General features: G+C 39.2%; 1 protein-coding gene across 4 annotated transcripts in view; it reads right to left on the bottom strand.

Annotated features, from left to right (window-relative positions):
* EPHA4 (EPH receptor A4) overlaps positions 1 to 12,976 on the bottom strand; it is a 179,331-nt gene that overhangs the window by 27,319 nt on the left and 139,036 nt on the right. For all 4 annotated transcript variants that reach the window (XM_078389213.1, XM_078389215.1, XM_078389214.1 and 1 more), the window contains 4 exons: positions 7,823 to 7,881; positions 6,232 to 6,345; positions 5,541 to 5,726; positions 889 to 950 (listed from right to left, as the gene is read on the bottom strand). In XM_078389213.1, coding sequence (XP_078245339.1) covers positions 889 to 950; positions 5,541 to 5,726; positions 6,232 to 6,345; positions 7,823 to 7,881 — 421 coding nt within the window. The remainder of the gene's footprint in view (positions 1 to 888; positions 951 to 5,540; positions 5,727 to 6,231; positions 6,346 to 7,822; positions 7,882 to 12,976) is intronic.

Below are 12,976 nucleotides of genomic sequence, written 5' to 3'. Positions count from 1 at the left end.
ACAGTTTATAGCTCTTCTGGGAGAAAGGCCTGAACCGGAAGGCTTTTAACAAGGCTTTCTTCTGCCCAGTCTTACTGTTCCTACCCCAGTACTAGCTTGGAGTTTTCTTTGTGAACAAAACCTTGGGCGGAACTAAGCCTAGCTCAGCTTCAAAGCCTTCCAACTGAGCCTTTCTCCCAGGTGAGTCATATTTAAGTGTCTGTAAATTTATTGTTTATCTATTTATTTAAAATATTTATATGTCACATTTCTACCAAAGGATCCAAGTGGGCTATCTGTCAGGTAGAACTCCCAGAATGGTGTGTTTTTCAGGCAGAACTCCCAGAATGGAGAATTATAGGATTTGTAGTCAAAGTAATCTACAAAGCCCATCCCTATGGTCTTTATGGGTTCACTAACAGTGGGCATCCATGTTACTATTTGCTGGTAGGGGAGAAATACCCTATTTCTCCATGGAACTTTGAACTCATTCCACAGTATATCTTATTCCTCCACGGGGTCCTATGCCACATAACCAGGTGTTTAAAATAAAATACTGCAATTTCACTTATTTGACATCCAGCCCAATAACTCACCACCCAAGTACCGCCCACTGTCTTTTCTCCTGGCGTCCTAGGATGTATGGAATGCTCCAGTTTTAATTAACTTACAACACCATCAGACTTCTAATGAGCATTTTAATCAAACCTGCTTCTGATTAAGCACAGATTACTGAGAGCTTATTATTTTATGCTTAACTTCCAGGTTGCCTTCCTACCTCTCCTAGCAGCTGCAGTAGAAAAACACACTCGTAAGCATTTCTGAAATATAATTCTGTCTTACTAACCACAAAAGATAAAGCTATAATAGTGTTTCGCTCTATGGGTTTATCATATTGCAGGTACCTACCCTGAGAAAGGCATCCAAAGAACCATTTTCCATGTACTCAGTTATAATCATGACAGGCTTACCTATGAGAAGAAAGAATTAAATGCAGATGATTAGGCAAGGAATTGTCTTTTTGTCAGCTAACTTAAATTCCAAAAAAAACCTGGTTTCTTCCTTAGCTGGCGTAAGCCAGAAATGAAATAACACAAGGCTCTAGTGTTTGCTATCTCCAATCAGAAGATTAGCACTTCAGCTGACTCATTGACAAGGTCTTTAACTATGGTACACACCATCATCTCTAGAGAATGTAAGAATCCATAATTGCTCACTAAAGAGAAATGGCCATGTTGTAATAGACCCAAATAGGCCTATTTGTGCTTGGAGTAATGTAAAGATAATTGCATCATTTGCTACGGAATTTGTATGTCCGTAGGCATTTGGCTGAGAGAAATCAAAAGTTATGGTTTGAGGGATGCAGATTGTCAGCTTAAAGAAGATATTCAGGTGTGCATAACAGTCATTTCCCTTCCATTTATTCAATTCATAACCTTTATTTGGCCATGTAAAAACATGATTTACTCATTTCCTTCATAATGAAGGAGGCATGTTCAAATTAGTCAATGAAGTATGCACTGCAGACAAAATCAAGTTTAATAAAAATACCCAGCTGAAGATGAAATGTAGGTTGTTCAATGCTGATGGTATACCAATCAATATACAATGAACCCATTACCATTAAATGGAATTCATTAGTATGTTCACGAGTTATCCACGTGGCCCTATGACGTGATTCTTAAGACATCCTGCTTATACATTCTATCTAACTTTCCTGCTTTGACACTCCAATGTGTGAATGCATCTAATAATAACTGAAAATGGAGAAACAGCAGCCAAAATGATCAAGGGGCTAGAATATTTTTCTTATAAAGCAAGGTTGGAATAATTTTCATTGTTCAGCTCAGAAAGAAAAAAGTAAGGGGAAATATGATGCTAGTACACCTAATCATGAATGGTGCAGAAACAGTATAAAGGTAGAAGGACTTCTGCCTCTTGCCTAAAACTAAAACCTGGGTTGTTCTTCCTCTCTCTCCATCCCCCTTCCCTCTCCCCCCCTCCCCCTGTAGTACTAAGGGGCAAAATACCTCTGCGTATTAGCTGCTTGGGAGCACTAAAGTGTTGAAGTCACATAGTACTTACGGGCTTCTCACAAGCAGCTGGTTAGTTACAGAGAGAACAGAAGGATGGACTAGAGAAGCCTTTGATATAAATCCAGCATATTTTTTTTAAGTTCTCAAAATACATTATTCTTAAAGATTCAGATGGCACTTGAATCTAGACCTCTCCTTCTCTTATTTAAATATGTCAGGAATGGATCAGGAGATCCAGTTTTCTACAGTTAAAGGGGGGAGAATGTTACTCAATAAACAGAACTTGCATTTGTCCTAACAGATCTAGTTTAAATTAAAGCATTTATTTCACTGAACAAGTTTCTACCTATTCATCAATCCATCTGCCCACCCACCAGCAGATCTGCTCAAATGCTGGCTAGGAAAATTGAGTGCATGTGAAATATTTTCACACTGAAAAGTTCCTATAGTTGTTTCTACATCAGCACATTTTTCACTCAGCAGGTCGCCTGACTTGCAGTTATGCTAGGAGTTCCTATTTCATATTATTGCCAGTTCTGATTACAAAATAATATATTAAGGAACACTAATAGACTGCCAATTGTTCACCTTTGAATTTTTATTTTTTGAATTAGGGGCTGCTGACCTAAGGCTAGCCTCTCTATGGAACATGTATGTTCAGGATCCCCTTTATTGCCACATTATTGCAATAAAATAAAATAAAATAAAATAAATAATTAAAATCCCTTCCCTGATCTTATTCCATATTTGTTACACAGAACTAGTCTGTATTGAAACCATACATCTGTAGTCCTAACTATCTTATTTGCATTAACAAAGGCTTCTCTCTAGCCCACTCTGTACGCATGCAAAAAATCTAGGACAGCTGCATCAATATAAGCTTAGAAATTCTGGCCAGGAATTCAAATACTTAAAAGGCAAAGCCTGTGGAAAATGAGCTCTTGATGTATGAACATTCACCCCTCCCAAGATTCATCAGCGAGAATGGAGCCCCCTCAGACCCAATCTGCATATTTCCCCATGTCATTTACTCTTTACAACTGTGACTAGAGTCACTTGACAGAACAAACAGATCTAAATGGGTTTTAATTAACCTTCTGCAATCAAAAGATACTCTGTCAACTTAAAGAAATAAGAGACACTCTTCATTTGAATATATTAATGTGTGACTCCATTAGACATTATACCTAAGCAAGGAAGTGTTGAGGTGAACGAAAGGCATCTTGAATCACAAGATGGAGCTGAAGCCCCATCTTATCCATATTCCCTCTGTGTAGAACAAGGAGAGCTCAAGGGAGCCAGTGGCCTTAATCTTGAATCAGTGGAACCTACCAAGCTGCAACTGATTTAGTGGGTCAAGTCTAGCTGAAACCTACAATTTGATTTAGGCAATTGTCTGAAGGGATACAATTGGATTCCACCATTCTTTTGAAAAGCAACATGCAACTTTCATATTGGATGTATAATGCATTGGTTACAATAACAAATCTGTTTGATTGCACCTTCATAATATGGCTATGGAAGTAATTATACAATATTTGTATAGTACACTTAAAATTATCAAAAAAAAAAAAAAAACCTATCTGGAGTCTTATTTATCCACAGAGTCCAACCATGAAGTCTATGATATTAAGATAACTGAGTACTAGTATGTATAAGCTATTCTTCTCCTCATCCCCTCCCTGACACTCTTTCACAACTGTACATGCACACCAATTTGTCCCAACTATCTATCTTGTGTTGTAATTTCAAGAGTCTTAAATGCACTCATTTATCACCAATGCTCGTAAAACTACAGGAGAAAATTGAGACAAATGTCTTCTTAAGTCAGCTTGTTTACTAAATGGTGACAGTTTGAAGATGTCTATGCTGGTTTGTAGGTGAAGTCTGAACTATTGGCGGTCAGGAAGCAGATCCCACTTGGTTTGGCCTCCCACCTTCTGTTGGGATTTTTAAATCAAGTTGAAGCAGTGACAAGTGCATTATGCAAATGTATCTAGTCATTTATAACTGTTACAGCTGTAACAGCTTGGGGGGTTAAAAGCTTCAGTGGGATTTCAATACAAGCACTCCCTTGTTAATTCTCTGTTTTACTAAGGTGGCATGAAAATCACTGTCTACAGAGCAAAGAACTCTGGTATAAACCAGATGTGTCTTTTTGAAGGGAATGTACCTATAAAACTATATATATATATTGTTGTAAAATTTGGAGACCCTGAATGACGTATCAGCAAAGAGAAACCTTTTTAAAAAAATGTTATCAATCTGTCATTGTATGCTTTTACATACATTTGATTTTCTGGAAGTCTTAAAAAATAATTGGCCTAGATAAACACAGAAGAACAGGGAGAAAGACCAGTGGTGTCCCTCCCTATGTCTATGTATTAATATAAATTTGTGTATAATCTTTTAGGTTCACTTATTTAATGTGTTTACTATGAAGTACATTTTCACAAGTGCAGATGCAGCTGGCATACATACACCTTCTGTGTATTTGGGCTCCATATGAGGAGGTTAAAAATGAATGAAAGAAAAGGTAAACATTCTACTCTTAACTGGAGATTTTTAAGATTGGTGGGCATTAATAAACTCTAATTGCAAAATGTAAGTGGTTCATTCAGCCAAATCATCCCCTAAAGATCTGCTGTCCAAGTGGAAGTAAAAGAATTGGTAACCTAAATGGACTATTTTTATTCTGACAATATTGGTCTGGGCATGTTTTAGTTACACCCAGTGAAATAGCTGGAGATGGGCCACCTTAAACAGTTACAGCTCTATAGTATATCTTTAATTAGGCTTTATTGTGGCAGTCCAGCACAAGCCTCACAGGTACGTACATGGCCTGAAAACCATGAATATGAGGTTTCATTCTACTGGAGCCCACTGGTACAGGGAATGCCTTTAAACAGGGAGATGAGGAGAGTTACTGGAAATGGAGACAAATGCATCCAAGACATCAGATATTTTGTATGAAGGATAAAGCATTATTTTCTTTTGAAAGATCTACTTTCTCGGCATCTGTGCCTGAACACATCAAGCGCACACCATTGCAGGTTTATTTTGCTTTAACTTCTATGAAATATTTTAGATGCTTTGATTAACACCTGCTCTCCTCCTCCCTCATTGTATAAAAACTCACCTTGGTCCTAAAATCTGACTTTCAAAAATACCCATCTGGCATGCAAATAAAAAATGTGGAAGAAACCTCCCCCCTCCAACCGCAGGCATCTTTCTACTACATTCCCCCTTAAACCCGTTAGTATTAAGTTTCCTTGTAAAATTATGCACAAGTTGCTTGGAGATAGGGTATCGGCTATAACAATAAAACCATTTATAGCTGACAACAAGATTAATGACTAGCCCTGCACTGATTTCCTCCTATTAGTTATCAGTGGATCTATTCCATCTGTCATTTCACAGTAAGAAAGGAGAAAGCCCTGCATAGATTTAATTTCACAGTGACTTCCAAATTATCCTGGTCAAAGCTATGGCTGCAGTTGGGATAACAGATCATGGCCTACTCACATTTAGTAACTACTCCTTCTAAGTGGATGATGTTGGGGTGGTCAAACTGTCCCATGATGCTGGCTTCACTCAAGAAGTCCCTTCTCTGTTTGTCTGTGTATCCAGCTTTCAGAGTCTTGATAGCAACACAGATCTCCCTCTTTCCTGGCACTTTGAGACGACCACTGCAAACTTCACCAAATTCACCTGCAGGGAAGGGTAGACGGCATAAAGAGACATATTGACCACTAAATAAATCACTGTTTAATTTTAGTGTGATTTTAATTCTGTGGGGCTTGTCCTAACTGTTTCTATTAAAACTCATAAAGATTTCTCTTAACTGATGACAACACCATGTTAGTATGTGCACTGCACTTCTGATATTCCTTAGATTCAAGCTACAACATTGTTTGTCTTATATATATACGACACTCCTTTCAAAAAGGAATAACATGCCATTAAAAGCAAAAACAGTTATTTCATTTCACTAAACACAATTGTTGATGAGCTAAGACCATAAACTACTTTTTTCCCAAAAAACATTTACTAAGCCATCTTGAAGACCTAAACAGCAAAGAAGTTGCACAAAAATCTGCTAGATGAAGAAGTAACAGAAATATTGAAGTTGTTGCAGGAAATTATAACCACAGTAATCATAATTGCTAACATTATTAATCTGCTATTTGCTAACATGGTAATGTCTTAAACTTACCAACACCAATTACTTTTTCAATCTTTATACAAGAAGCATCAATTTCTTTGGCAAATTCCCGCACAGCTTGGTTGGGATCCTCATAGGTGAAGGGGTCTACATACGTTCTAACACCTGCAATGCAAATATATTGTGTTGGATGTTGCTGCTTTACATATGCAAACAATGTAGCAAGGAAGGAGCATTGGTACATATCCAGAGAAAGGGTGCTTGAAAGGGTGAGTGAGGACTGAAATAAAGCTCAAAGGGATCCAGATCCCATAATGTAAGTGAATTTGAAGGAACATGTCATTTGTCCACATATTCAAATATGTAAGCATGCCTTCCTCTGGGAACAAATAGCAGTGATACCTGAAATATATTAGTGTAGTGTAAAAAGTAAAATTGCTAAAAAGAAAAGCTCCCCTATTGTCCTGTATTAGGGACAATAATGAGTACACGTATGTCGTATTAAATTTCGTTTTGAGTCTCTCTGTCCATATGGAAGCAGTCTCAACAGGGAAATGACCAGAAGGAACAATTTTGTATCAAAGAAAACAATAGGAGTAAGACTTCTGTCCAGAAATCTTCTAGAAAGATGTTTAAAATGGTGAATTGTTGATACGTTCCCAACATGGAAGATGTTTTTAAACATTTAGTTGTGTGAATAGAACATTACAATGGTAACACTACGAGTGATTGCCCAGGAAATATTTCCCCATGTTCCCCCCCCGGGGGGGGGGGAAGGAGAAGGGAACCATTCAGCCCAGTATTCTGGGAAGGAATTACACTGGGAGCAGGACCCAGGACATGTATGTATGTGCATTTAAATGCTTAGATGTCCATACACTAGATTTCTACATGTACCAGCAAACTCATTTAGCTCTTTGTGAGTACTTGCTGGCTCAAGATTAAGTCCTACTTATGTGGAGGATAAAGGGGCTGGCTTACTTTCAGGGAAGTGGTACAGGCCTGTAGCCTAACCTTTAGAATGTGTGGTTTAGAGTGCAGTGGTCCCCAACCTTGGGCCTCCAGATGTTCTTGGACTTCAACTCCCAGAAATCCTGGCCAGCAGAGGTGGTGGTGAAGGCTTCTGGGAGTTGTAGTGCAAGAACATCTGGAGGCCCAAGGTTGGGGACCACAGGTTTAGTGAATGAATGCAAAGGAAAAAACTTGAAAATGGCACACAGCCACAACACTCTTGTGGTTATGTTAGAGACTGTGATGCATCAAAGCTGATATATTTAAAATACAACAGATGATATCCACCAAAGAAGAAAAAGAAGGAAAGAAATCATATGTTATTTTAGAAAATAAGACTTAAAAGTATGATGTCATGTGTTCCAACCCACAGGACACCCCTCAAGTAAAGCAGCTGCTTTCGTCCTATGACTGTACTGGCATTTGGCTGAGTCATGCTTTTACCGGGATCTGCTTGCCTGCATATACTGTGATAAAGGCTACCAACAATGAAGTTACATACGCTATGAAATATGTAAATTGGGAAAAATAGCTTTGAAGAGCAAAAACTGCAAGGAACAATCACTTTTGAGGAAATAGTTTTTTCAAGAAGAGACAGCAGATCTGAAAAACAAGCACTGCTGCATTTTACCTTGGTTCAAATGCTTCTCCTCATCTGCTTCTTGCTTAGCCTTGCTGTACTTGCTCCTTCTGTTGGAATTAAAAAGAGAATTGCAAATCAAAATAAATATCTTACACCATGGTGAACTCTCAGCAGTGGAGCCGCTAAGATCTGAATTAGTAGACCTGCCAAAACATGTCTCTGCTACTACTGCCAAGGAGCTAACGTAGGCCTACCTCCAATGCAAGAGGCTGGTGCACTGCTTACACTGCATTAATTGTTACTATCCAGGAGAACAACACTGCATATTCAGAAAAATGGCAACTTTTTATTTTACAAATGTATATTAAGACTATTTATTTTATTACAGCAGATGATATAATATTTATAACTTTAATTTTCAAAGAAAATCTTTAATAAACAATAGCAACATAAATCTAAAACAAGCTAATAAAAGATAGCTCTTTTGACAAGGGAGGGATTTTCACATCATTATGAACAAATACTAATTTCAGCTAATTCCAGCATCACCATAACATCTCTAGATCATGGGATTGAGGTTGGCTTACAACAGGGAAATCAGAAGTACCATTAGTTATTAAAACTCCAAGATTCTCAACATTTGGGCCACTGCTGCTTTTGTTTTGGTCTGTTAAAACCTAGAGATTTTTACTGTTGTCAATATTAGAAGCTCAAGGGCATCACAGGAAGTATTTCTGGGTCCCTTGTGACAACTTGGTGACAAAAAGAAACAGTATCTCCCCACTACGACTGTTCATAGATGTTTTCTACCCAGTCCTTCCCATTTTCAAAGCAATTTTAATGGTGACTGTTTAAATTTTATCCTTACCCCCCCATTCAAACATCAAAATAATCATATTTTGCAGATGCAACATGCACACCCATAAAAATCTTGATCTAGTACACCTGAAAATAACAAAACTTAACAGTGATCCCCAGGAGGACTGTAATCCTGAACCTAAAATGCCTACATCATATCTTTCCAACTGGTACACAAACACATCACAGACAGCATATTGGCATTTTCTCAAGCTTGAGTTTTCTAGATTGTGACAACTCCCATCACCCTTGACCATTGACCATGCCAGCTGGGGATGAAGGGAGCTGTAGTCCAAAATCTGTTGGGCTGTAGTGTCACCAGCCATGCTATAGTATATCCCAACTAATTTCATCAGAAGGTGCTATATGCTCATTGGTTTGAATTAACATACAAAAAAGTCACACATGTACACACTTCTATGTACAATTGCATGCACGACTGTGTTATGGAGATGGGAAAGTAAGTTTGAAAATGTTCTCTCTCTCTCTTTGTTTGTTTCAACATAAAAAAACGGGAGGAAGAAAAAGCTCCCATGAGGTCTGAAGAAGGAAGCAGCTTAAAAAAGTGCAAGGAACCCCTTTCAGGGCCTAATTACAGATTACTAACTTCTTACAAAGGCTTCCTAGGTTGCTATTGTTTGTCTCAGTTCTACCTTTGTCACCTGATAAGCTTTTGCTCAAGGGTGGGAGACCACTGAGCCCTATTGTCTTGAAAAGATGCCTCCCCTTTGCTTCCCTCCCTGCTGCTCATTACTGAGTCACTAGGAGGGCATGGGAAGTTCTTAGGATGCCTGAGGAATGCTGGACACAAACTGACATTCACAGACAGCTCACCTGAATGACAGAAAGAAATCTTTGTCACAGTGCTCAGTGCCATAATTATAGGGATTTGGGTGACAGTGATTAAATAGTAGGTGGGGTTCAGGGAGGGAATCCAGGCCCTGTGAAAAACTGCAGGGGTCAGAGATTCAGGCAAGTCTACAGGTGGGGCTTTGAGGTAAAAAAAAGAGGTGGGCCTTAGAATCTGACAGATAGGCACTACACATGACAAAGTGAGAACCAAGGGGTATTAACAAGTATTGTTGTGAAACAGCATGGGACCCACATGCTATTCACCCAAGGCAATATGCAGAGAGTTGGCAACTTCAGCATTCACAAGCCAAAGTGGGAATACTAAGGCAGTTAAAAGCTTAGGGCTTCCTGAATTGCATCTTCGAGCAGAAAAATATGAGGTTGAAGCATTCCAAAACTCATCACTATAGGGACCTCAATCAAGCTGCAGTCACTTAATTCTAGATACTTTGATTTAACTTGCCGCTGATTATAAGAAAAACAGCCTTTGGCAAAACGTAATATAATTAGATACAGAAAGAAATGAAACAACCCACTATACCTTCCATTTCCTCTTTAAAAACCCAACAACATTTAAGCAGCACTGCTTTCCAGTGATTTTCAGCAGTTTTGAATCCTTTCACTCTTCTGTGCATTAACTGGAAATATATACGATGTACCCTTCCAATGCAAAACCAACCAACACTCAGAGCAGCTTACAGCACATTAAATGCAATAAAAATACACAGCAGCATGTAAGATACATACTACAGACAGGTTTCTGAGCAGTATTAGACAAAACCATATCAAACACAAACAAAACAAAAGCACAAAAGAAGAGGAAAAAATTGTGATACTTTATAGACTGCTATGGTTTAATCTTATGGATCAAGTCCCCTTCCTCAGACAATCTGTGAAAGTGGAGTTGATGAACAAAAGATAACACCGGTCTTTAAGATGGCACTAGATTTTTTTTGTCTCGTTTTTTTAATCAGGAAGTACATCTAAATTATCTAATTGCAGAATGAACCATCATCAGATTTCCTAAAGAGATAACTAGTAAACCAACAGGTAGGACCACTTGCACACAGATGAAATGTGGTACATATTTGCTTTTGTGCCACATTAAAATGAAATGCAGCAGAAAGCCGAGTTGAATCTGAAGCTACTTAGATCTAGGCAAAAGCCTTATTTTAAACAGTAAGAGCAACAGAGCTGCTGAGAAACAGTCAATGGTTATCTATCCTCTGCTGATTTAATTAGTTTCTGCTAACACTGAAGTGAATTATACCCAGTTTGTTTTTGCTGAGAATCATGTCGTATGTGACAGCATTACTAGGCTCTCAAAGTAGTATCATTTGAAAGAACAGGAGACACTAAATGGGGTTCTGTGTGTAGTTCTGCACACTATAAGGCACATGAAACCTGCATGATTATAGTGCATGACTACAGTGAGTTGGCTACCTGGTTGTGGAGCCACTGTTTCCAACTGTGCCTCCTGTCAGAAGAGCCAGCTTGTGTGGCCATTTTCTCTTTTGCTTGTCACTTACATAGTATATTATTAGCCATAGGAACATAGGAGGCTCCCTTTTGAATCTGGTCCTATCAGTTCTGAGTAACAACAGCCAACTATGATTTCAGGCAGAATTCTTCTGTAGCACCACCTTGAGACTTCTCACATTCCTTGGTGGTGCCTCACAGAATTACTAAACTAGCTTGACCCTAATTAGCTTCTGACATGAGAGGTGTTTAGAGTAATGTGTGCTGTTTAATTTTATTGCCCCCCCCCCCGAAAGTGAAACATTATTATGCAAAGTTTGCTTGCAAAACTAACAAACTCAGAAAACAGTTTGTATCCAGAAATGGAAAATGGCTAGTGTAGCGTTCTCCATTTATTAGATCTGTGGTTCTTGTTGTATTATGTAATGGTTTATGAATATTCATGTTGCTGAGAGGTGGAGTCAAAAGAGATGCTATAAGAGGTGGGGTAGGAGAGTCAGAGAGCAGATTAAGTCAGATTGAGTCAGTAAGAGAAATGTAAGAGAGTCAGGCAGGAAAGAAAAGCCAGACTGTGTAATAGAGTATGTAGCTTGGGGAAATTCTGAAGAATTATTAACCACTGAAGATATTCATGAATCAATCTATGTAATCAATAAACCAAAGTTTTATTTAAAAGAACTTGAAGTGTGGACCTGAATCTTTCTGGAGTAAATGGTGATTTAGAGATCACCTGGTGGCAGCAAGTGTAAAAGAAGAGAGTGTTTGCCTTCGTGTGCTCTGGGGCTTGAAGGTCAAGCAAGGGGCACGAGGGTGGACGCCACAGCTAGATTTAGCTCTAAGCAAATCTTTGATTCAGCTCAGAATAAATCAGTGGTGTCACCAGGCCCAATTTTAACCAGACTATGAAATATGCTAAAATCACAAGACATGCATCCAGGAGAACTGTAGGCCACTTGCTCTGAGTATATCACAGAATTGCCGTAGGGTTGGAAGGGACTTTGGAGGTCTTCTAGTCCAACCCCCTGCCCAAGGCAGGAGACCTCATACCATCCTGGACCTTATACCATCTTGGACAGATGGATGTCCAATCTTTTCTTGAAAACCTCCAGTGATAGGGTACCCACAACATTGGGGGGGGGGGAGATATTCCACTGCTTAATGGTTCTCACCATCAGGAAATTCCTCTTTATTTCCAGGTTGGATCTCCCTCTGACAAGTTTCCACCCATTGGTTCTTATCCTATCCTCAGGCACAATGGAGAATAAATAGATGCCCTCTTCCCTGTGGCAAACCTTCAGAGATTGGAAGACTGCTATCATATCTCTCCTCAGTCTTGTCTTCGTTAAGCTAAACATACCTAGTTATTTTAGTCGCTCTTCATAGGATTTAGCCTCCAGTCCCCTTATCATCTTTGTTGCTCTTCTCTGCACCCCTTCTAGGGCTTCGGCGTCTTTTTTGTATTGTGGTGACCAGAACTGGGCACAGCACTCCAACTGTGGCCTCACCAGAGTGGTATAGAGTGGTACTATCGCTTCCTGCGATATTGAGGCTATTCCCTCTATTAGTGAAGTCTAGGGCAGTGTTGGCTTTCTTGGCAGCTGAAACACACTGATGACTCATCCTTAGGTGGTGGTCCACCAGGACACCTAAATCCCTCTCACATGTACTACTGTTCAGCCAGGTACCACCTATCCTGTATTTGTACATCTGGTTTCTCCTACCTAAGTGAAGGACCTTACTTTTCCTGCCACTGAACTGCATCTTATTGGATAAGGCCCAATGTTCAAGTCTGTCTAGATCCTTCTGAATGTTGAGTCTCTCTTCCAAAGTACAGTCGTGTCCCACTTTACGATTACCCCGTTTAACGACGAATCCGCTTGACGGTGAGGTTTTTGCGATCGCTTTTGCGATTGCAAAACGATGGTTTGAATGGGGGGTTTCTGCTTTGTGATGATCGGTTCCCTGCTTCGGGAACTGATTTTCGCTTTACGACGATCAAAAACAGCTGATTGT

The sequence above is a fragment of the Pogona vitticeps genome, chromosome 3 (assembly GCF_051106095.1).
Source record: "Pogona vitticeps strain Pit_001003342236 chromosome 3, PviZW2.1, whole genome shotgun sequence".
Lineage (NCBI taxonomy): Eukaryota > Metazoa > Chordata > Lepidosauria > Squamata > Agamidae > Pogona > Pogona vitticeps.
Note: the sequence above shows the minus strand (reverse complement) of the source record. Positions and strands in the feature narration are given on the sequence as shown.